At 45.2% G+C, this 24183-nt stretch overlaps 1 protein-coding gene across 9 annotated transcripts in view; it reads left to right on the top strand.

Moving 5' to 3' along the window:
* The window catches only part of KCNIP4 (potassium voltage-gated channel interacting protein 4), a 447477-nt gene that overhangs the window by 233118 nt on the left and 190176 nt on the right, over window positions 1-24183 (top strand). The window contains exon 1 of one of the 9 annotated variants that reach the window (XM_079989858.1): window positions 18444-18525. The exons of 6 other annotated variants lie outside the window; for them this stretch is intronic. Coding sequence is in view for 1 of the 3 variants with exons in the window: in XM_079989863.1 (XP_079845989.1) it covers window positions 18807-18906 (100 nt within the window). In the remaining 2 variants the exon portion in view is untranslated. Of the gene's footprint in view, window positions 1-18443; window positions 18526-18578; window positions 18630-18655; window positions 18907-24183 lie in introns of those variants that run through there. 2 more of the 9 variants (XM_079989859.1, XM_079989863.1) reach the window with 2 other exon arrangements.

The raw sequence follows: 24183 nt of genomic DNA, 5'->3' as shown, positions 1-24183 counted from the left end.
AAGCAGCTCCAGGCTCATAACCTCTTGTGCAGGTGCTGGGTCGGGGCCTGTTTCCGGTAGTGGTAGCCTGCTGAGGGCGTCCGCATGGCCCATCGCCTTCCCTGGACGGTGAATCAGTGCATACTGGTAGCTGGCAAGGAAAATTGACCACCTGAGGACGCGAGGAGACAGCACTTGGGGGGTCTGCTTTTCAGGGGCAAACAAGCCAAGCAACGGCTTGTGGTCAGTCACCACGGTGAAGGGCCGCCCGTACAAGAAATCATGGAATTTTTTTACTCCCTTCACGATTGCCAGACCCTCCTTGTCGATTTGCGAGTAGTTCCGCTCGGTTGCGTTGAGTGTCTGGGAAAAGTATGCCACTGGTACCTCTCTTCCATCCGGGAGTTGGTGTCCCAGGACAGCGCCAATTCCATAGGGCGAGGCGTCGCATGCTAGCACCACCGGCAGCCTCTCGTCGAAGTGTGCCAAGACCGAGTTTGAGACAAGCAAGTCCTTGACTGCCTGGAATGCGGCCTCCTGGCGCTGGCCCCACACCCAAGGGGCCCGCTTGTCCAGGAGTCTGTGTAGGGGCTCCGCTACCGCCGCCTTGTGGGGAAGGAAGGAATGGTAAAAGTTCAATAGTCCCAAGAAGGCCTGAAGTTCAGTCTTGTTCTTGGGCGCTGGGGCATCACAAATGGCCCGTACCTTGTCCCCAGTCGGGTGGACCCCTTCTGCGTCCACCATAAATCCCAGAAAGTCCACCTGAGGCACTCCTAGTAGACATTTTTCCCGCTTCACCTTGAGACCCGCCGTCTGGAAACGGTGCAGAACGGTGCGGAGGCGGTCCTCAAACTCCTCTGGTGTGGGCCCGGCAATCAACACATCATCGAAGAAGGGGGTGACGCCAGGAATCCCTTTAAGTAGAGAGTCCATTAGATTCTGGAATATGCCTGGTGCCACGCTGATACCGAATTGCAGCCGCTTTACCCTGAATGCTCCTCTGTGCGTCACAATCGTCTGTGCCTCTGCTGTGGCCTCATCTACTGGCAGCTGTTGATATGCTTGGGCCAAGTCCAGCTTGCCAAAAATTTTCGACCCAGCCAGGGTGGCAAGAACATGGCTGACCACTGGCACTGGGTATGCATGGGCCGTAAGGGCCTTGTTTATGGTACATTTGTAGTCTGCGCAGATGCGGACCGAACCATTAGGCTTGACGGGTGTGACAATTGGGGTTTCCCAGGGGGCATTAGGCACCGGCTCCAGCACTCCTTGCTCCACAAGCCGGTCCAATTCCTCGTCTATACGGGGTTTCAGGGCGAACGGGACCCGGCGGGCCTTGAGCCTGACCGGTCGTACTGCGGGGTCAAGCTGTAGAGCAATTGGGGGGCCCGTATACTGTCCCAATTTCCCATCAAAAACCCCCGGAAATTCCTTGCATATGGCGTCCACGTCCACTTGTAAGCTAGTGTGGTTCACCCCGGTGACGGCTAGCCCCAGTGGTCCAAACCATGCCAATCCCAGTAAGCTAATGTAGGGGCCCTTGACCACCAGCAATTCCAGTTGCCGCGTCCGCCCTCGGTATTGCACCCTGAAGGTCCCCACCCCCATTGTGGGGACCTTACGTTTCTGGAAGTCCCGGAGGGTGAATGGGGCCGGCCTGAGTTTGGGACCCCCAGTAGGACACAGTTTCCTTAAGGTCCTTGCCGAGATTATGGATAGAGTTGAACCCGTGTCAAGCTCCATGCGGCATGGGGCCCCCTCTATCTGTACGTCAACATATATTTTCTCTACGTTGGGGTGGGGCAACTGGTATACCTGGAAGTCCGTGAGCTCAGTCGAGTTGCCTTGGTGCGTTGGGCCCCGGGACCTGGGGCTCTTGGATTGGTCATCTGATGCCTGGCGTCGGGTGGGCCGAGCCCGACACACCCGGGCGATGTGTCCCGATTTTCTGCACTGCCTGCACTCTGCGTTGCGGAAACGGCAGGTCCTCCTCTCGTGACTTTCTCCACAGCTTGCGCAGTTCCCTCCTTCTCGTCGAGGCAGCTGTGGTATGTGGGCTGCTTGAGTGCGCTGCTGTACTCGGTGCACCTCCTCCCTGTTGGATCCTGAGTCGTCGGTGAGGTCTTCATGGTGGACCCTCGGTTGGGATGGCTGGCTCGGCCGTGCCTCTTGCGTCGACCTCTCGGCAGCTTCCGTTGCCAGGGCCTCCTCCAGAGCGACCTGGAACGTTAGGTCCTTCTTAGCGTAGAGGCGTCGTTGCAGCTTCTCATCCCTCAGGCCACCGACGAGGCGGTCACGAAGCATGTTCTCCAGCTCTGAGAAGTTGCAGAACCGGGCGGCTTGGCGGAGAGAGGTCACAAACCCAGTTATGGTTTCCCCAGGGGCTTGCCGCTTTGCGTAGAAGGCATTTCGACGAGCCACCACTGAGGGCTGCGGCGAAAAGTGCCCCTTCAGCTGTTCCATTATTGTTTTGTATGGAACAGTAGCGACGTCTTCAGGCGCAAGGAGAGCCCGGGCGATTTCAAACGTCTCCTCTCCGCAGACGCTGAAGAATATTGCCCTCTTCTTGGCGTCTTCTTCATCGGTGACCCCTTTGGCTTCTAGGAGGAAGGTGAAACGGGAGGCGTATGCTTCCCAGTCTCCAGATGCTGGGTTGAACGGCGAAAAGCTGCTGTTGGTTGCCATTCTGAGTTCCTTGTGTCCCGGAGCTGAAGCCTGGATACACGGTGCGAGGCAGCGATGCGGCAGGTGGCGGTGCTGCGGTGCTGTGTGTGGCAGTCAGCTCAGCGGGATCCCATCCTCGTCGCCAGTGAAATATACTCAGAGTCGCAAAGTGATTTCATGCTCTTTATTCAGCTCATAGTGGTGAGGAGGAATGAATGAAAGTCCCCTCAAGGTATCTGCTTTATATACATTATTTACACAATGGGCTGCACATGATTGGCTAATTCCGGAATTCTACTGTAAGCCAATCAGGTTGTGGATTCACTTCTATCTGGAGCATGATTGGGTAGTTCCTGCCAACCAATCATACTGCTGCATTGTTCTAGGACCAATCAGACTGCTGCATTCTGAATCCTATTGTTCTAGGACCAATCAGGCTGCTGCCTTTTGGATCCTATTGTTCTAGGGCCAATCAGACTGCTGCAGTTTGGATCCTATTCAACCCAGTACATAACAACCCCCAATTGAAATGGATCCAGAAAATCAGTTTCTGCCAAAAGTACCTGGATCTGGTCTGCGACCACTCGCTCCACAACCTTGCCCAGGAAAGGGAGAGTAGCAACTGGCCGGTAGTTTGTTAGGCTTTCTGAATCCAGGGAAGGTTTTTTAAGGTGTGGTTTTTCCACTGCCTCCTTCAAACAGGCAGGGACCAACCCCTCTTGTAAAGAGGCATTGATCACCACCCTGGCCCAGACAGATGTTCCCTCCCTGATGGTTTTTATCAGCCAAGAGGGGCAAGGCTCTAGAGCACAAGTGGTCGCTCTGACTCATCCGAGCACCTTGTCCACCTCCTCAAGCCTTATTCATCCAACACAACAGGGACTAGACTGTGTTCTAGACACCCCATGACAAGATTCATCTGCTATAACAGCAGAGTCAAGGTCATGGTGGATGCAAGCGATTTTATCCTCAAAACAGAGACACCTGGAGGGTCTGGTACATGAAATCCTTGACCAGGTCTTAGCAAAAGCACAATGCCTTTTGTTGGTACCATTATAGCAAATGATGCAGCCTTTTTTGAGCTATTCTTAGCATAAGCTGTCTGCTTATGGGTCAAGGTCAATTCTATGCAATTTGTTCTTAATAAGGGAGAGTGAAAGGCTCCTTGGATACCCACCATATGGGGCCTCTTCCTCGGAGGTCAGGCTATTAGTAAACCTTGGTGAATTTACACCAAGGCTTTGCTCTCGGAAGGAAACGGCCATTTGTGCAATCACTCTTAACAGAATACTCTCTCTCTCTCTCTCTCTCTCTCTCTCTCTCTCTCTCTCAATGTATCTCACTCCTTCTGTCATCTGTAACAGCTGAGGAGACTCTATAAATAGTGTGAAATGCAGGACCATTTTTATGGCTTGCTGGCACAAAACGGAAGGTGAATAGGGAGTTAAGGGACCAGTTCCATCGCCGTTGCTGGGGTTACCAAGGAAGCCTGCATCCTCTGGAACACCTTTCTCTTGCTCAATTTGCTCACTCTGCTCTAATTGCAACGGATAAGATGTGTTTCGCGGTGTGAAACCTATTAGCCCACATCATTGGAAGGGGCAGACGGGTTTTAAATAGCTTTGCATAGCCAATAAAAGTAGGCAGGTGCTTGCCAGCAGCCTCCTAATTGAAAACAGAAAGGGGGATATGTAAGTGTAAATGTACTCCCAGCTGTTTGCATAAATCTGAATACATTTGCATAGCTCTGAGAGCAGCAAATGAAGAATGAAAGGCAAAGGGGGGAACAAATGATGAACTGTCCATCATTACACCATTGGGGACTCTCCAGATGCAAATACCTGTTTTATTTTATTCCTCTTCCCCTTGCTTCTATATATACTTAAAAAAAAATCCTCTGTTTTTCACAACAGACATTTACCAATATATTTTAGGTGCATTCATCTCTAGATGTTGTTTTGACCCAAAGTTTCATAGAATTGTAGTGTTGGAAAGGACCCTGCGGGGTCATCTAGCCAAACCATAGCTGTCAACATTTCCCCTTTTTAAAGGGAAATTCCCTTATTCCGAATAGGATTCCTCACAAGAAAAGGGAAAAGTTGACAGCTACAAGCCAAACTTGTGAAGTGCCCCGATATCTTTGGATGAACGGTGGTATACAAATCTAATAAATAAATAGAATAAAATAATTTTGAGGGAAAATAATTTTGAAATGGTGTGTCTTTGCTTCTGTCTTTTGTCCCTGGGTGAATGATGTCCATTCACAAGCCTAGAAAATGAATCAGAGGTGAACATGCTATCTTTGTCGCTTAGCAAAACTGATTTTTTTTTGGGGGGGGCAGGCGGGAGTGGAATAGTTTGACCAATAGTTTGACCTTCCAATGAGAAAAGCTTGCAAATATTATCTTGTATTGGGCAGTGCAGCTGGTAACATTATAGGCCTTCTCCAATCTCTTTGGTACAAACATAGTTGCTATGGAACTCTTTTTGTAGTGACTGTCTAAAGTCGAAATAGGCATCAGTTGAAATCAGAAGAGAGTCCACATTCCTATATATGTGGAAATTTAATCACATACTTTCTTGACATGACCTTGATGAGTGTTTTACTTAAGACACATCAGGATACATAAAATGTTCTTTGGTCTATTTTTAAACTGCCTTACCTGTTTTTGGTTCAAGGTAAATAAAATGTTGTGTTTTTGAAAATACTTAAAAGTGGATCAAACAGACTGTCCTCTGGTGTCATATGCTCATCACATAGCATACCTATAATACTGATGTTCTTCGAAAATACATTAGTAATCATTTCCCTACAGGAGAGACAACTATGAACATTTTAAAATGCATAACAGTATACTTTTCCAACAAGTGTACCAATATATATCACTTTATACAAAGCTATTTTTACTGTCTGGATAATAGTTATGGTTGATAACAAACTAGGTCATGCACAGTGTACACCTACTGAATTCAGTGGACATAATCTGATTCTATCTTAACCCTGGTTATCACTCTATAACTAGGTAGTTTTGTTAAAACGGAATTAGCTACTTGTTAAGTCTTTCCGTATGAATATGGTAGCCTGACCAAGTAGCATTTTTTTTAAGAGGTAAAGAGAATCATAACAGGACAATTTTCTTTCTAAAACGCATGAAAGGACCCTTCATGTCTCTGCCATTTATGAAAATTTAAAGATCGCCATGAGGCATTCCATGAAACTTCTTTGAAGCTAGATAAAAATGAAGCTGATTTTTTGGTGGGGTGAATTCTTCATCACTTTTGGCTGTTATTTCTCTCAGGGTAACAGCCTAGTCCACAATGCAACATTGATCCTGGGCTGGTCTTCTGGAGGAGATCCAAGAAGAATGTAGGGAGTTAAGTAGGTTCGGGGGCCAAGCCAATGGGGAATTCAGTCTCTGCCTGAGTGACAAATTGTATAGACTGAGAAGTCAGGCCTGTGGCAATAAAACAACAGCAAACCAGCCTTTTGCCATAACCTTCCTAAATTTGGGCCCAAATGACATTTGCCTCATTCCTAGATTAGTTTACTTGGTGACAACAGGAGCATCAGAAAGTTACTTTGTGTTTTGGTCAATATGATACTTGAAGTGGGATGGAGGGCAGGTGGCAAGGGGGTCACCAATGAGAAGCCCCTGTCCATTTTGGTGACACCTAGGGTTGCCATGTGTCCTCTTTTTCCAGGACACGTCCTCTTTTTCATGGGTATGTAAAATGAGTCATCATTGCGATCCATAGTTAAAAGTAGAAGTTGGCAAATGTTTCCTCTTCTTTGCTCTTCAAAATATGGCATCTCTAGACCCCAACCCCTCTACCCCAGGACATGTTCCTGGGCATCACCTGAAGATAATAAAACTCAGGTTGGCTGTTACTAGGGAAGGTAAATACTTCCTTCAAGTACTTGAGTCCTAAGCTGCTAAAGGCTTCATATGTTAGTAAAGGTAGAAAGGTAAAGGACCCCTGAACGGTTAAGTCCAGTCAAAGGTAACTATGGGGTTGCGGCGCTCATCTCGCTTTCAGGCTGAGGGAGCTGCTGTTTGTCCACAGACAGCTTTCCAGGTCATGTGGCCAGCATGACTAAACCGCTTCTGGTGCAATGGAACACTGTGATGGAAGCCAGAGTGCATGGAAACACTGTTTACCTTCCTGCTGCAGTGGTAAATATTTATCTACTCACGCTGGTATGCTTTCGAACTGCTGGGTTGGCAGGAGCTGGGACAGAGCAACGGGAGCTCACCCCATCGTGAGGATTCGAACCGCCCACCTTCTGATCAGCAAGCCCAAGAGGCTCAGTGGTTTAGACCACAGTGCCCCCTGCTCCTTCTTGTGTTAGTGGGCTTAGGACACCACTCGCCACCAGTGCAGAGTTTTCTGGATTGGTGTAAAATCCCATCTTGCTGCCCAACACATTGTGTAGGTTTATTACTAAACATGTTGCATGCAGTATTTTATAAGTTTCTGTTACAGTGGTACCTTGGTACTCGAATGGCTTGGCTCCCGAACAAATCGGCTCCCGAATGCCACAAACCCGGAAGTAAGTGTTCCAGTTTGCAAACGCTTTTCAGAAGCCAAACGTCTGACATGGCTTCTGCGGCTTCTGATTGTGTGCAGGAAGCTCCTGCAACCAATCAGAAGCTACGCCTTGGTTTTTGAACGGTTCTGGGAGTCAAACAGGATCCTGGAATGGATTAAATTCAAGAACCAAGGTACTATTGTACTTGTGCCCATTCGTGTTCTGTGCAGCAAATAAGTAACAGATACAGTGTGACTGTGTTTAACTTTATACATACTTGTAACATTAAGACTGGGACGCAGGTGGCGCTGTGGGTTAAAGCCTCAGTGCCTAGGACTTGCCGATCGAAAGGTCGGCGGTTCGAATCCCTGTGGCGGGGTGCGCTCCCGCTGCTCGGTCCCAGCGCCTGCCAACATAGCAGTTCGAAAGCACCTCTGGGTGCAAGTAGATAAATAGCGACCGCTTACCAGCGGGAAGGTAAACGGCGTTTCCGTGTGCGGCTCTGGCTCGCCAGAGCAGCGATGTCACGCTGGCCACGTGACCCGGAAGTGTCTCCGGACAGCGCTGGCCCCTGGCTTCTTAAGTGAGATGGGCGCACAACCCCAGAGTCTGTCAAGACTGGCCCGTACGGGCAGGGGTACCTTTACCTTTACCTTTAACATTAAGACTACAGTTTAGCTTTCTGTGAATCAGCTTTGGGTTTGTGAGGTTTTCCCACCCCTGGCCACAGAGAGGAAATTTGAAGTGTTTGATTCTATTTTATATACAAACAGTGGCTAGTCTTGTGGTTTGAAAAAAGACACCTTCAATCCATGGTTTCTGATTCTGGCTAGTTTTGCCAAACTGTAGATAAAGTTATCCACAGTTCCAGGTTCAGGCATAACAACAAACTATAGTTTACTGAAAACAGAAGTGAAAGCTTCTCATCTCCTCCAGTTGGAGTAGGAGACGGGAAGGGAGAGTATCAGCCTGCAGAGGGTTGGACATCTGCGGGAAGAATAATTTTTCCAGATGCAAAGGATAGTAATTTCAGTGGTACTACATGTGTACACTCAGTAACTAGTTTCATAGGTAACTAGTAATAATAATAATAATAATTTTTTATTTATACCCTGCCCTCCCCAGCCAAGGCTGGGCTCAGAGCGGCTTACAAGGAATAATAAAAACAAGATGAATGATTACAAACTTAAAAACAAAAATAAAATACAACATTAAAATAATGGAACATTAAAATATTAAAATGTAGCCTCATCGCAGGAGGAGAAGGAAAAGAAAAAAAGAAAAAAAAGGAAAAAAGGGGGGGGAGAGAGAGGGAGGGAGGGAATCAAATTGGCTCCAAGCCAAAGGCCAGGTGGAACAACTCTGTCTTACAGGCCCTGCGGAAAGAAATCAGATCCTGCAGGGCCCTGGTCTCATGAGGCAGAGCGTTCCACCAGGCCAGAGCCAGAGTTGAAAAGGCCCTGGCTCTGGTCGAAGCCAATCTAACTTCCTTAGGGCCCGGGACCACTAGGGTGTTGTTATTTATGGACCTTGAGGCTCTCCGTGGGGCATACCAGGAGAGGCGGTCCCGTAGGTACGAGGGTCCTAGTGTAGCACCCTGCTTGTGGTTAACGCTTAGCTGGAATGAAATATTCAACGCAGCAATAGAGAAATTAAAATAATAATTTATTTGTCGGACAAATAAATATGAGGCACAGTGGTATATGGTTACCAAGCTCTGGCCTGGCCTCCTGCCGTTATGGCCAGCACTTATATTTTCTCAATCCAGCCCCCTTTCTCCTCCTTTGTCCATTCAGCCTGGTTGAAATTCCTATTGGCTGTTTGCTAGAACCAATCATAAAATATACACTCATTTCCTTTTGCCTTTTATGGGAAACAAAAAGCTATATATTCTTCTATCTATAAATGACAAATAAGTAGTCATTTATCTTACATTTGTCTCAACAAGGAACCTTAATTACCAGCTCACCTCTTGCCCTCCGTGCCCTATTGCCCTCCAAAACAGATGGATATTAGTTTTAAATTTTTATCTTAAACAGATGTCAAGGATCTTGAGTTCACATCATCATTGAAAGATCTCCTTCTTTTGGAGGTCTTTAAACAAAGGCCTGACAACCATATGTGTGCTCTAATGGTGTTTCCTGCTTGCCAGGGGGGCCTGGGCTGATGGCCCCTGTGGTCTCTTCCAACTATATGAAATAAGAATCTAGCATAAGGATTTAGCATTTCTTAGTTTCTAATTCCTTTGCATAATTACATTTAAGCCAATATATTTCATACATTATCATAGGTAGCTTTTTAGAAGAATAAACCTTCTCAAAGTAAAAGAAGGAACAGTTTACAGCCTCAAAATAAAATAGGAAGAAAACCTCTTCTTCTGTTTACACTCCCCTTCTCCAGCCAAGCCAGCTGCTTTTCCATTTGCTCTTGGCCTTTTAACCTTAGGAAAATATGGCTCAAGTTTAATGGGAGGCACATGGTTTTATTTTACTATTTACCAACTCTTAATTATGTTTTTCTCAGCCTTTTTTATATTCTGTAATATGTAGGGTCAGTGTAACCTTGGCTCTCAGCCTGTAATTCCCTTTTTACGACTTTGAGAATTGTTTTCTGCTATAAATCAGGGGGCCCCCTTGTCCAGGAGGATAAACATCTTGCCAAAGTACTTAGGCAGCTGGTCTTCTGCCTGGCATAAAACATTTGAAAATCTTTAAGCTCTTTTTAAAATACAGGCCCTGATCAAAATATAAGCCTAAGTAAAATGCAGGCTATGATTAGATGCCTCACTAGGCCGTGAAGGGCTTTAAAGGTCAAAAGCAGCACCTTAAATCTGACCCTGTACTCCACCGGGAGCCAGTGCAGCTTGAAAAGCACTGGGTGAATATGCTCCCATGGCAGAGACCCCGTGAGGAGCCTCGCTGCAGCATTCTGCACCCGCTGGAGTTTCTGGGACAGCTTCAAGGGCAGCCCTGCGTAGAGCGAATTACAGTAGTCAAGCCTGGAGATGACCGTCGCATGGATCACTGTGGCCAAGTCAGGGCGGGAAAGGTAACTAGACTGAGCAAAATAGATAAAGCTGTTTAGACTTCATTATGTGCTAAGACCTGTGAGCATATAACATTGTTTGGATCAATGGAAAGAAGCCTTTGGGAAGGCAAAACTCTCAAATTAATATGATGTTAAAGATGTGCTGGAGGAGACTGCACACTTAACACTTCTCAGTGCTGAGCCTTTACAGAAATGTATGACTTTTTCATAACTTCCTCTGCCTTGTACTCAACGTGTTCTTTTGATCTCAGACTTGCAAGTTTTGCACCAGGGGTGCCTTATTTTATGATCTATACAATTTAACCTCTTGTATTCCCATTTGGTATAAAGTGGATATATCTTCTAGTGCTTTATGAACTTGCTTTGTAGCACATTTCAAGTCTTCTGAGAGCATGCATTCCCTTTCTGAAATGTTACTCTAATTGCAACTAATGGGGGAATCCTTTCTGTGCTGTTTTTAACAAACGTCTGTTTCATGCATGGAAACAATTCTTATACTTCATATTTATTTTTAATACGCTGCCACTTTCTCTTAAACATCAAGGCACACCTGTAACCATGCGTTGGTTCACAAGTGCATGGGGAAATGTTAGTGATAACCAGCTTTTATATGAATATCATAGGTTACCATGTTGTTCCAGTTGAATACAGAAAGCCACAATTCAATGCTGCAAAGTTGAGAGCAAGCTTCTAACTGCTCCAGAATGTTTCCTCAGCCTGGAATGAAAAAGCAGTCTCAAAGTCTGCTGTTTGTAACCGTCTTAATATGTATTGTAGGAGGTGTTTGGTAGACTTAGAGTTTTCAAGGTGCGGAATTCATTTCTATGTGCACTGAGGGCTACTGAGACAATGAAATATCAATTCCCCCTTTAAAGAACATGGGTTTATAAGTTTAGGAAGTTAGTTTGCTATCAGAGCCCCATGATTCTTGGCTGTGAGTGTGAGATTTGGTGAGGGGAGGGTTAATGGAACAAGTGGACCCTCAAGAGATTACTTTGATGGCCCTAGCTACAGGTAGGTAGCCATGTTGGTCTGCCATAGTCTAAACAAAATTTTAAAAATTCCTTCCAGTAGCACCTTAGAGACCAACTAAGTTTGTTATCGCTCATACCAATAACAAACTTAGTTGGTCTCTAAAGTGCTACTGGAAGATTTTTTTTATTATGATGGTGCTGACAGAGTGGTCTATTATGTTAATGAGATGTCTTTCAATGGATGAGTAATTCTGAAAGAAAAGAACCATTCATAAATCAGTGTTCTGCATTCTCTGCCCTTCCCCTGACTGGGGGTTAATAGGAAAGAATAACCAGTCTTCTCTTCTAGCTGGAGATGGGAAGAGTTTTTGCTCTCCAGGAGAATCCATTGCTATGACTTGAGAAGCCCATGTGGAAACCTAATGGAAGTCAAGGAGAGAGAGGAGGTTCTGGTGCATATCCAAAAGTCCTTGCAGTGATGGCAGGAATGTGTTAAATACAAGGGTTAAGTTAATTTCTCTGAAGCATGCAATTGCTTTTCTAGCCATTTGAGCAAGGTAAAGGTAAAGGGACCCCTGACCATTAGGTTCAGTCGTAGCCGACTCTGGGGTTGCAGCACTCATCTCGCTTTATTGGCTGAGGGAGCCAGCGTACAGCTTCCGGGTCATGTGGCCAGCATGACAAAGCTGCTTCTGGCAAACCAGAGCAGTGCACGGATATGCCGTTTACCTTCCCGCCGGGGCGGTACCTATTTATCTACTTGCACTTTGACGTGCTTTCGAACTGCTAGGTTGGCAGGAGCAGGGACGGAGCAACGGGAGCTCACCCCATCACGGGGATTCGAACCGCCAACCTTCTGATCGGCAAGTCCTAGGCTCTGTGGTTTAACCCACAGAGCCACCCGTGTCCCTTATTTGAGCAAGAGGGCAAGCAAATCTTAGTAACTACTACATCCTTATCTGCGCTACAAATGACTTCAAGGTCACTTTGATGCCTACATTTTCCCCCTTTATGTGTTAGTAGAGGATCAAACAAACAACACACATACACACACACACACACACACACACAGAGAGAGAGAGAGAGAGAGAGAGAGAGAGAGAGAGAGAGAGAGAGAGCTTTAATCTTTCAGCTACAAAATAAAGATTTCTAAGTGAAAAAGGCTGCTTTTCCTTGGAAGTCCTGATTAGAACAAATAATCTGATTGGGAGTGATTATGCTTTTTGGAGTGTAAATAAACAAACAGAACACAAACATGTGCTAATGTGGAAGCCTGGGATCATTGGTGAGGGGAGACCCCAGAGGTGTGCCTGGGAAGGGCTCCCTTGACCCCTTGACCCCTTGACCCCTTGACACGTAGCCTCAGAGTATCTCTTTCCCCCTTTTTGGTGGTTTGGCCAATGTTTGTTGAATCAGGAAGTGGAGGTGGGGGAGGAGAAGAAAAGCACAACCAGGGCGGGCAGTGGGGGAGCATTAAAACCATTAAGTCCAGGTTCTGAAAGCACTTAGCTGCACTATGGGCAGATTCAACAGAAAAATTTACTTACAAACACATCTAAGTGGTTTACAAAAATATAAAATGATTTTCTAAAATAAAATTATTGATAAAAATCACAGCCAAATCAGGCATGTAAAATGTTTAAAGGGTGATTAAAATCGACAGCAGCAAAAAAAGAAATAGCTTATTTTTATAAAAAGAAAATCAAAGTGCATTCTGTATACAGGATTTTTACTTTTAAAATCAAAATCCTTTGGTATTTTGGGATTAAAGAAAAATTAGAACAAGACCCTGCAGAGATCTTTAACTATTTATTCTTGTTTGTAATCCTTTCCATTTAATCCTCTAAGATTTACATTATAGAAGAATAGAGATGGCAAAGCTATAAATGCTGTGATGCATTCACTCATCATGAGAGTTTACAAGTTCATTGTGGGATAAACAGACCCATAAATTCTTTGGACTTAGTAGCGTATTTGACCACAGAACATCTTGTTTCAGGAGGATTCAGACTCTTGATTGGTAGAAGTTTTGTATGACAGCATCCATATAATAGTCACTGGGTGGGATGGCGGGGGGTTAAAACTTTTGCTACCATCTTCCTGTTTTGCCTGGCTACTGCTCCCCTCTGAAGGGAAAGGAGAGATGGCTGACCATCACTGAAGGAGGACGCTGAACCCCCTCTTATGTTTTGTTGCAACTGATCTGACACAAGATGGGGAGGTTTAAAGTGGGGGTGGGGGGATAGTTGTGTTAGAAGAAGAAGAATTTGGATTTGATATCCCACCTTTCACTCCCTTTAAGGAGTCTCAAAGTGACTAACATTCTCCTTTCCCTTCCTCCCCCACAACAAACACTCTGTGAGGTGAGTGGGGCTGAGAGACTTCAAAGAAGTGTGACTGGCCCAAGGTCACCCAGCAGCTGCATGTGGAGGAACGGGGAAGCGAACCCGGTTCACCAGATTACGAGACTACCGCTCTTAACCACTACACCACACTGGCTCTCTTTTTTATCCATCTGTGCTACTCCAGCAGTAGCACTATGTTTTGTGTATATCATTTGAGTGTCTGAGAGAGAATGAGACAGGAAGTCTCAGTACTGTTGGAAGTTGGTTTCACTTCTGTTTGTGATGCTGTTCTGTACTGGTGCTCAAAGTATACAGACATGCTGATGAATTCTCTGTATATTTGTTGTTCTTGTTTAGTCGTTTAGTCATGTCCGACTCTTCATGACCGCATGGACCAGAGCACACCAGGCACTTCTGTCTTCCGCTGCCTCCCGCAGTTTAGTCAGACTCATGCTGGTAGCTTCGAGAACACTGTCCCACCATCTCGTCCTCTGTTGTCCCCTTCTCCTTGTGCCCTCAATCTTTCCCAACATCAGGGTCTTTTCCAGGGAGTCTTCTCTTCTCATGAGGTGGCCAAAGTATTGGAGCCTCAGCTTCAGGATCTGTCCTTCCAGTGAGCACTCAAGGCTGATTTCCTTCAGAATGGATAGGTTTGATCTTCTTGCAGTCCATGGGACTCTCAAGAGTCTCCCCCAGCACCATATTTCAAAAGCATCAATTCTTCGGCGGTCAACCTTCTTTATGGTCCAGCTCTCACTTCCATATATCACTGCAGGGAAAACCATAGCTTTAACTATACGGACCTTTGTTGGCAAGGTGATGTCTCTGCTTTAGTTTTAGAACTATGATTGACTCTTTCTTCTGCAATGATATGTCAGAAGACGAGCGTGCTCCTCTCAGGAGAGAGGGGTCGCTTATCACTGGTCTTTCTGGACTGATGGAGATTTATAGCCAGGGAGGACCACCGGAGTGACGCCCCCATGACTTGGGAAGTTGGCGGCCTTCCCGGACATGTTTCCAACAAGTTGTTTATCTACTATTTAGTGGGAGGGGTGTTAGGGGTGTTAGGGGAGGGGTGGTACCTCTGGTGGGGGACATGCCATGCTCCTTCTGATGTAGCTTGTCCATCTTTGGTCCTCACCCTCCACTCGGCTCTCCCCTGTGGCTACTAGAACCTGTCAGCATGTGACAGCAGCCACACCTTGGGAATGGTTTTGACTGGCTGGCTAAACCAGGTGAGAGTGGCTGATGGGCCTTAAACCCTCGGTGAGTTAGGGACTTCCCCCAAACACGAAGTCAAGATCCAGCAGATTGAGTGGACAGGACCAGTAGTGGGTCCTACATCCATGAAGGCGGTTTCTGCATGTGCTGTAAAGGGATGTGGGGGCAGGTGGGATTCGCCAACCTGATAAGGTAGCCCATCTAGGAGAATCATGCCAACAACAACAAGATATATGAATCTGCTACTCAGTCAATCTTCTTAATTTTCATTAAGCAGCACTTTTACATGGGCTGAAACTGGCTCTACCTTGAGCTATCATTTATTAAGTTAGTTTTAAACTATGTTAGGTTTTTGCTTTGTGTTTTTTGAAGTCAAACATTTAAACAACAACATATCTCTGTGAGGCGGAATTTTGTGACCCTAAAGTGGCAGCTCATTAGCTTTATACATTTGGATTTCATGCACTCTTTGTCAAGCTATCTTTTAAAGACCAACTGTGGTAGCTTATTTCTTGATGAGGGCGAGTTGCTGAAAACACGTCAGTCTTATTTGCAGGTGTACCCGTTGTCTAGTAGCTTCCAGGACCAATGCAAAGTGCTGGTGATTACTATCTGGAATTCTGAGCAGGTGTGGGTCTAAGACATTTTGGTACCTGAGGTGAACCACCAAATGGCACCACCAGGAAGGAAGAGTTGGAACAAGGGAGGAGGGAATCAAATCAACCTTATCCAACAGTTGATGTGGGAATCAAAGGCTGTTGGGGAAGGGTTGTAGCATGCTCTGAATCATGCCAATTGTGTACAGATCCCAGGAGACCCTAGAGGGCAGCCCCTTACATTTCCTCCTTAGGTGTGGGTGGAGACAAGGAGCACCTTATATTTCCAGGAAGCCTCTATAGATGTGAAATCAGGGGTAGGGTGCAGATCCGATCAACAAGGAGTATACCACAGCCACCACTTGCTGTAGCAGAAAGTGATGCATTCCTTGCATGCCAGATCTGCTGCCCCTATGGATCCTGCCACCCGAGGCAGTGACCTCAACTTGTCTCATAGGGGGGTCGGCCCTGGGATGGGAACCCTGCAGCCCGCAGGTCTAAATGGGCATGCTAGGTCTCCCCATTTGGTCTGCCATTTTAGCCACACGATGCCTACCTGCCCTACACCTGCAAACCCTCCAACATTTCTCTGATGAAAATAGGGATGTCTTATTTAATAATAATAATAATAATAATAATAATAATAATAACTTTAATTATTTATACCCCACTCATCTAGAAGACATTTAGAAGACATCTGAAGGCAGCCCTGTTTAGGGAAGTTTTTAATGTGTGACATTAATGTGTGACTGAGCACAGCTTCTGAAGATTTAACAAAGTTCAGGACCATGTAGTGAGAAAAAATGTTACCCACAGCTGCCAAACTTGGCCTGGGAGGGGTGTAGAAGGCAGCCACCAGGCCCACCAGGCTTGAAAGTTTCCCCACCCCTGGCATAAGAGAAACCCTCCCACGTGATTTAGATCTGTCAGACAGGCTTCACTCTTTTATGACAGGGAGATTTGTGAACCTGAGGTACCTTAACTCATTTTTAAACATTTATCATGCACAAAGTACGCATGGCTTGGATTATTGTTTTAATTTCCCCAGAAAGGTCAAAGCAACGAAATTGAAATTTTAGTAGCTGTAACGAGGCTTGCGTATCTGCAATGATTAATCTAGGTCATTAAGGCACAGTATGCATTTGATATATGCAGTAACGCTTTCAAAAGTGTTGGTATACTATTGCTGTAATTTTTCAGGAATGTTGTGCTTAAGTCCCTTCAGCCTCCCATGAACACTTGGAAACATTTCAATTGATTACTTTTGTGATTTTGCTGTAAGTGAAGAGCTCTAAATGTGGACGTTGGTCTGAAAAGCTTTTGTGTGTAACATCGGCGTCTGTTGTGACTCAGACAGCCTGTTTACGATTTGCTCACAGGCCCATTCACATCACTGCATAAGACAAATCTCCTTGAAAATGTATTATCCCTTAAGTGAATAGATTTTAAACTAGTTCAAGTGTCCCGACTTTCCCTCAAGGACCCTGGGCAGTTATAGTTCTATAGTTGCTAAGAATTCTCTGCATGAGATTTTGTCCAATTTGGCAGTGTGGAGACAAGCTGGGCTGCAGTGCAAGTAGACAAAGGTGGGCAGTCTGAGAGGAGCCCATCCAAACTAAGAAGCTTACAGGACCAAGTAGAATGTCATTGGTTTCTTGTATCACCTGGTCCCTGCTGGTAATTGCAGGTACAGTCCCCTGCCCGTCCATCGTGGTGACACTGAAATACATTAGAAGTAGGCCAGCCAGCCTACCCTCTAGCAAGCAACTACCATGGTGGGGATACCAAGTAAAGGTCCCTGATTCAATACTTGCAGATTCCAAAAACCTATGGTAGGACGGCACATTCCCTGCAATGAAATATAGCTCACAAGCAAAATGCTTGCTGATTATTATTATTATTATTGTTGTTGTTGTTGTTGTTATTGTTATTATCAGTAAAGGTAAAGGGACCCCTGCCCATTAGGTCCAGTTGTGGCCGATTCTGGGGTTGCAGTGCTCATCTCGCTTTATTGGCAGAGGGAACCGGCGTACAGCTTCCAGGTCATGTGGCCAGCATGACTAAGCAGCTTTTGGCGAACCAGAGCAGTACACAGAAATGCCGTTTACCTTCCCGCCGGAGCAGTACCTATTTATCTACTTGCACTTTGATGTCCTTTCAAACTGCTAGGATGGCAGGAGCTGGGACCGAGCAACGGGAGCTCACCCTGTCACAGAGATTTGAACCGCCGACCTTCTGATCGGCAAGTCCTAGGCTCTGTGGTTTAACCCACAGCGCCACCCATGTTCCATTATTATCAGTAGTGTTTCAATAAAAAAAAATCACTCAAAAGTAAAGGCTAGAGATTTTAGTCATGCTTTCTAGAAAGCAATGTTGGGATGGTATCTTTTGAGTTTTGTAATGCAGATGTAAGGTCTGTATGGCTTTAAGATATCAGACCGTGGTTTGGGGGGGTCGTGTCCCCAGTTCCAGTTTTGTTGGGAACTACAGTGGTACCTCAGGTTACAGACGCTTCAGGTTACAGACTCCACTAACCCAGAAATAGTATCTCGGGTTAAGAACTTTGCTTCAGTATGAGAACAGAAATTGTGCGGTGGTGGTGTGGCGGCAGCAGGAGGCCCCATTAGCTAAAGTGGTACCTCGGGTTAAGAACAGTTTCAGGTTAAGAACGGACCTCCGGAACAAATTAAGTACATAACCAGAGATATCACTGTACAAGACTGTTCTACTTACCATGGGAGCCACTCCCTTGCATTCCAGATTTCTGATTGTGCTCAAATGCTCTTCCCAATTTGGGTGCATACACAGTCAGGGCATATGGTTGCCCAAATCCACCAATGGCCCAGATTGGTTCTTCAAGGATATTTGCATTTTATAGAGAAGCTTGCATTTGTTTCCAGAAAAGGAAAATCTCTTGACCATTCGCAACTTTGGTGCAAAGCTTCCTAGTCCCTCAATGTCCAATGCAAGTCCACATATTACTTAGCGTCTATTACCCGTTACCCAGGCAACTGAATATCCAAACAATGCTCCGGTATCGGTGATGCTGGCATAAGAGAGACGAAGGGGAGGGGGGAATATTCCCAGGCGTGCTGCTATCACTTCAAGACGCGTCATATTCTGCCAGGGACGTTTGCTGGATGACCACTCCGGCCTCAGGGCAATCGGTACTTTCCTGCATGCATGGCTGTTGTTGGTGTGTCAGAGTGATAATGAGCAAATGGATAAGCCTGACAGGCTGGACTTTATCCAGCTGCCACTTCTGGCCTCGGTTAGTGTAGACCGAACACATTCACACTCTCTGTCAGTCAGTCACCCGGTCTCCCTCTCTCTTTCCCCCCCTTTCCCTTGCTGTAGATTTCTTAATGTAGTTTAATGGCTTTACAAAGAGAGCCAGGCAGACGAGTTCTTCCCTCTGTGGCTGAGCCAGACCATGACCTAACTCGCCATGAACCTCGAAGGGCTTGAAATGATAGCCGTCTTGGTCATGATTGTGCTCTTTGTTAAGGTGTTGGAACAGTTTGGGCTGATTGACTCGGGCATAGAAGGTAAGAGAGTGGCTTCTCATTGTTTTCTGTTTCTCTAAGTGGCGGTTCTTGAGGAGTGTTATGAAGGGCACCTGTTAATGAGACCTTTTAAGATGCTACTTTCAGGGCAGCACACACAGCAGGAGTATTTCAGGGTAGATACTACAACTGGAAGCTTCCCCCACCCCTCCCCATCACTGGTTTCTTGCAGCTGAACTGTGACAGTCACTGCAAATATTCCCAAGCCCTTTAGGAGAATAGGTGTGGGGGAAGAAAACTTTGGCTAATGTTTCTGATAACGGTATTAGCCATGCTTCGTTGAATTTGTATGAACAGGCTGGCAAAAAAAGGAAAAGATTTTCAAATAATCACCTCCAAAATGTGCTCTGGCAGGTCAAAAGTTGGATGACAGTGAGGGTTGTGGCAACTATATAATCGTAATTGCTTTACTTAAATATGCTGTACGGTAAACATTCAAAACATTTAAACTTTGTTTGAGAAAAGTTAATTTGTCTTTGGCCGAGGGGAGTTGTGCTGCTTCACATTTTAATTGTCAAGTGCTTTATTTATTGTAGTCTCATCCAACTCAGTATATTCTGGATATAGCACATATGACAGATAAAATGAATTGTGTGGATTTTTAGTTTCTGTATAGTTTTTTCCTGTTGTAACACAAGTCGGTAAAACAGTTGATCTTTTTGTTTTGTTCAGCACATCATCTGCATATTTAGTGTAGTCCAGAAACTGCTTCTCTACATGGAAAGTAACACAAAGGTATTGTTCTCTCTAGTTTTTCAAGGCACCAAGCTGAAATGCCCTGGTGTGTTTTCAACATATTCCGTAATTGTGCATTATAGGCTATCTGTGCACTTGACACCAGAAACTTATTCTGTGAGTAGATTAAGGTTTTACAGTCTAACCGGTAAAAACAAAACCAGCAAGATGTAAGTTTGCTGCTCTGGCACAGCATAAAGTAATTCTGTTTATATAACCCTTTAAAGAAATGTAGTATTTTTTGCATGAGAAGAAAGTTCATGGCAGACTGTTTTTGTTTTTGGTGCTGTGTGTTTAGGAAACCCACATATAATCAGCACCAGAGACTACAGTGCCTTCCACAATTGTGGCACCCAGCACATTTACTGTATATAAAGAAGATTATTTGGGGAGGCTTATGTATCCATTAGAAAGAAGGCATTCTCTTCGGTATAAATAACTGTATACATTTGCAGATATATTAATAGGACCTGGTGATTTCATTTCAGTGGCATGATTGCTATGACAGATTCATCTATCTTTCAAAAAGGCAGTGTTTAAAAGTTCAGCATATTGGTAGAGACTCAAATTTGTAACTGTCCTTACATTATGGGATAGGCTACTCTGTTTCTGTATGATTTGCTTAGGTTTAAACCACTACAAAAGCTGGCTGCTTGACAGTGAATTGTAAGGTTGTTAAGCAACAGACTGAGAAAGCACACTTAGTTCACTTGGAAGAAGAAGCATGTATGATCCCAAAGTTTGTTGGCTTGGCAGCACAGGTTTCTAGTATTTCTGGGTATGTTTTGATTCTTCTTTTAACAGCACTTTCGCTTTAAGACTTTCAGTTAAGGTAAAGTTTCAGAAGGGGTGTTTTACAAGTGCATTCTTGAAAAATTCAAAGAGGTGGAAAGTTTGAATGTAATGTTGGTGCAATGTGCAATGAATTTAGTAACATAATTAATTAAGTTTATATAAAGTAAAGAATAATTAATGTTTTCACTAGAATGTACAATTTTTTTACTCCTTTTGATTTTTTTTCCAGTGGAAGGATAGTCCACTGCTTGAGAGAGAGTGTGTGTGTTTTAATGCGTGTTTTTCCAAGACCAGCGTCTGCCTTTACTCAATCTCTCTCTCCCCCCAACCTCTTTTTGGGGGGCGTTTGCGTGTTTGTAGATGGCTTCTCCACCTGCCTTGTGTCAAGGTGCACGCCCTACAACTTTGGGGTTCCCCCCTCTAAAAAAGGGCAAGAACTCTGGGCAACCCTTTCCTAAAATAATAAAGCATGAATTTATTTTTTTTAAAGTGTCCTCGGATTCCTTGAAAAAAATCTGGTAACCATAACCTAAGGGTACCAGACAAATCTCCTTGGGGAGAGTGTTCCATAAACAGGGAGCCACCACAGAAAAGGCCCTTTCTCATGATACTACCCTCATGGAGGAGGCATACCAACCATTCTCCATTTCCATGATCTACACTCATACTGGCCATGAGTCTCAGGACTGGAACCCAAAGTTCCAGCAGATGTTCCCAAACCACCATCCCATTGGCAGAGGTGAGCCAAAGCCAGGACAATTACTGAGCTTTGCTGTGTGGAAAAGTCTCCCTGGCATCGGAAGTGGTGCCCTGCAGCTTTTGGAAGAGTCTTGAAAATGATAATAGTGATTGTCGTTTAACATAAACACACATCTCTGTTATTGTTCTGATAAATCACTATGTGAAATACTTGACTATTGTTTGACCAATGTTTCACTAGTTCCTTGATGGTAACACTATCTTGGCACAAAGTACAAACTGGAAAGGTGTGTGAATTAGTCTATCTCAGTAGCAGACCTAGAATAGTAGAATTGGCCATCACAGGAAGCCTGGTTTTGCAGATATTTCAAAAGTAGTGCAAACAATGCTTGTTAGGAAACTTAAGAAGGTTTTCTGTAGGGGATTTATTGATGTTAGTCACTGAATAAAAGCAGTTATATGTTAATGTTTTGTTTTGGGGTGCAATTTGAGGGAAAGTGAGGAAGGGAAAGGGGTATCTGGACTGGATCATCACACCAATCCAAAAGGACAACGTGATGTTATCTGTAGAAGAACCATGGGAATCTATTGGAGAATAGTACCAGGCTTTAGATTAAATAAGAGTAAAACTAAAATGTTGGTGAAAAATATGAAAGATCATGTGAAGAAGGATTTAGAGTTAAGTACTGGCTTGACGCGGGTGGTGCTGTGGGTTAAACAACAAAGCCTAGGACTTGCTGATCAGAAGGTCGGTGGTTCGAATCCCCGCGACGGGGTGAGCTCCCATTGCTCGGTCCCGGCTCCTGCCAACCTAGCAGTTTGAAAGCACGTCAAAGTAGAAGTAGATAAATAGGTACCACTCCAGTGGGAAGGTAAACAGCGTTTCCGTTGTATTGTTCTGGTTCGCCAGAAGTGGCTTAGTCATGCTGGCCACATGACCTGGAAGCTGTACGCCAGCTCCCTCAGCCAATAAAGTGAGATGAGCGCCGCAACCCCAGAGTCGGGCACGACTGGACCTAATGGTCAGAGGTCCCTTTATCTTTACCTTACTGGCTTGATAGGGATGCAGGTGGCACTGTAGTCTAAACCACTGAGCCTTGGGCTTGCCTATCGGAACGTCTGCAGTTCGACTCCCCGCGACGGGGTGAGCTCCCGTTTCTCAGTCCCAGCTCCTGCCCACCTAGCAGTTCGAAAGCATGTCAAGTGCAAGTAGATAAATAGGTACCGCTCCAGCGGGAAGGTAAACAGCGTTTCCATACACTGCTCTGGTTCGCCAGAAGCAGCTTAGTCATGCTGGCCACATGACCTGGAAGCTGTCTGCGGACAAACGTCGGCCCTCTTGGCCTATAGAGCCAGAAGAGCACGCAACCTAAGAGTCACCCCTGACTGGATCTAATGGTCAGGGGTGCCTTTACCTTTACCTTTTACTGGCTTGACCATGGAGAAGAAAGTCAAATATTTAGGAATATGGTTAACAGCAATGAATATTAATTTATGTCAATATAATTGTGTTAAAACTTGGAGAGCTGTTGTGAAGAGTGGGGCTGAAATCTAAATTAAATGAATGTATTATTGTTACTCTTTATTAAATTTCTAGACCACCCTTCACCCAAGGATCATAGGACAGTTTTTGTTGTAGTTTGGTCGTTTAGTCGTGTCCGACTCTTCGTGACCCCATGGACCAGAGCACTCCAGGCACTCCTGTCTTCCACTGCCTCCCCCAGTTTGGTCAAATTCATGCTGGTAGCTTCGAGAACACTGTCCAACCATCTCGTCCTCTGTTGTCCCCTTCTCCTTGTGCCCTCAATCTTTCCCAACATCAGGGTCTTTTCCAGGGAGTCTTCTCTTCTCATGAGGTGGCCAAAATATTGGAGCCTCAGCTTCATGATCTGTCCTTCCAGTGAGCACTCAGGGCTGATTTCCTTCAGAATGGATAGGATTGATCTTCTTGCAGCCCATGGGACTCTCAAGAGTCTCCTCCAACACCGTAATTCAAAAGCATCAATTATTCGGCGATCAGCCTTCTTTATGGTCCTGCTCTCACTTCCATACATCACTACTGGGAAAACCACAGCTTTAACTATACGGACCTTTGTTGGCAAGGTGATGTCTTACAATATATACCGGTAAATATTCATTCCCCACCCCACCCCAATAATTGGCATGCTATTGCTTATGGTTGGCTTATGTGTGAGCTGTTTTGCCAGTAGTAACATACAGTATTTGGCATCAGTCTATTACCACTTCTTAACAAATGACAGATTTCCGCAGCATGTGCCTGGCACTGGCACTCTCTTCCCAGGTCCACAGTCCCTAAACTGCAGTGTGTGATCCAAGCAGGAATCCACTGGAAGCTTCGCAGTACACTTGCCTCATGCTGTAATCTCCAAGGATCATCCACACTTGATGAAAGCACAGATTGTAACAATTGCACTGGTTTTGTATCTCATTCTGCTTTTCTAAGGATTACTAATCTGCATTCCTTTTTCTTGATGCCTGCACGAGGGATGGGCCGCTTCAGCTAGGATTTAAATCTGCTGTGTTTAAATGGGGGATTTTTGTTTGTTTGCTTTGCTTTTTAATCATGGTGCTTTTGGTAAAGTTCACCCCCCCCCCAAAAAAAAACCCCTGGAATTTAATGTTATATGTCTAGTTTGTTGGAACATTCACAGAACTTTGAGGGCTAACGCCCCTTTATCTTGCATATCTTTATTTGATCAATAGATTTGCATATAATTAATTATTATTATTATTATTATGCCAACCTAGCAGCTCGAAAGCACCTCCGGGGTGCAAGTAGATAAATAGGGACCGCTTACCAGCGGGAAGGTAAACGGCGTTTCCGTGTGCGGCTCTGGTTCGCCAGAGCAGCGATGTCACGCTGGCCACGTGACCCGGAAGTGTCTCCGGACAGCGCTGGCCCTTGGCCTCTTAAGTGAGATGGGCGCACAACCCCAGAGTCTGTCAAGACTGGCCCGTACGGGCAGGGGTACCTTTACCTTTTAATAATAATAATAATTCATTATTTAT

Source organism: Podarcis cretensis, assembly GCF_951804945.1.
Source record: "Podarcis cretensis genome assembly, chromosome: 9".
Classification (NCBI taxonomy): Eukaryota; Metazoa; Chordata; class Lepidosauria; order Squamata; family Lacertidae; genus Podarcis; species Podarcis cretensis.
This window is presented reverse-complemented; position numbering and strand designations above follow the sequence as displayed.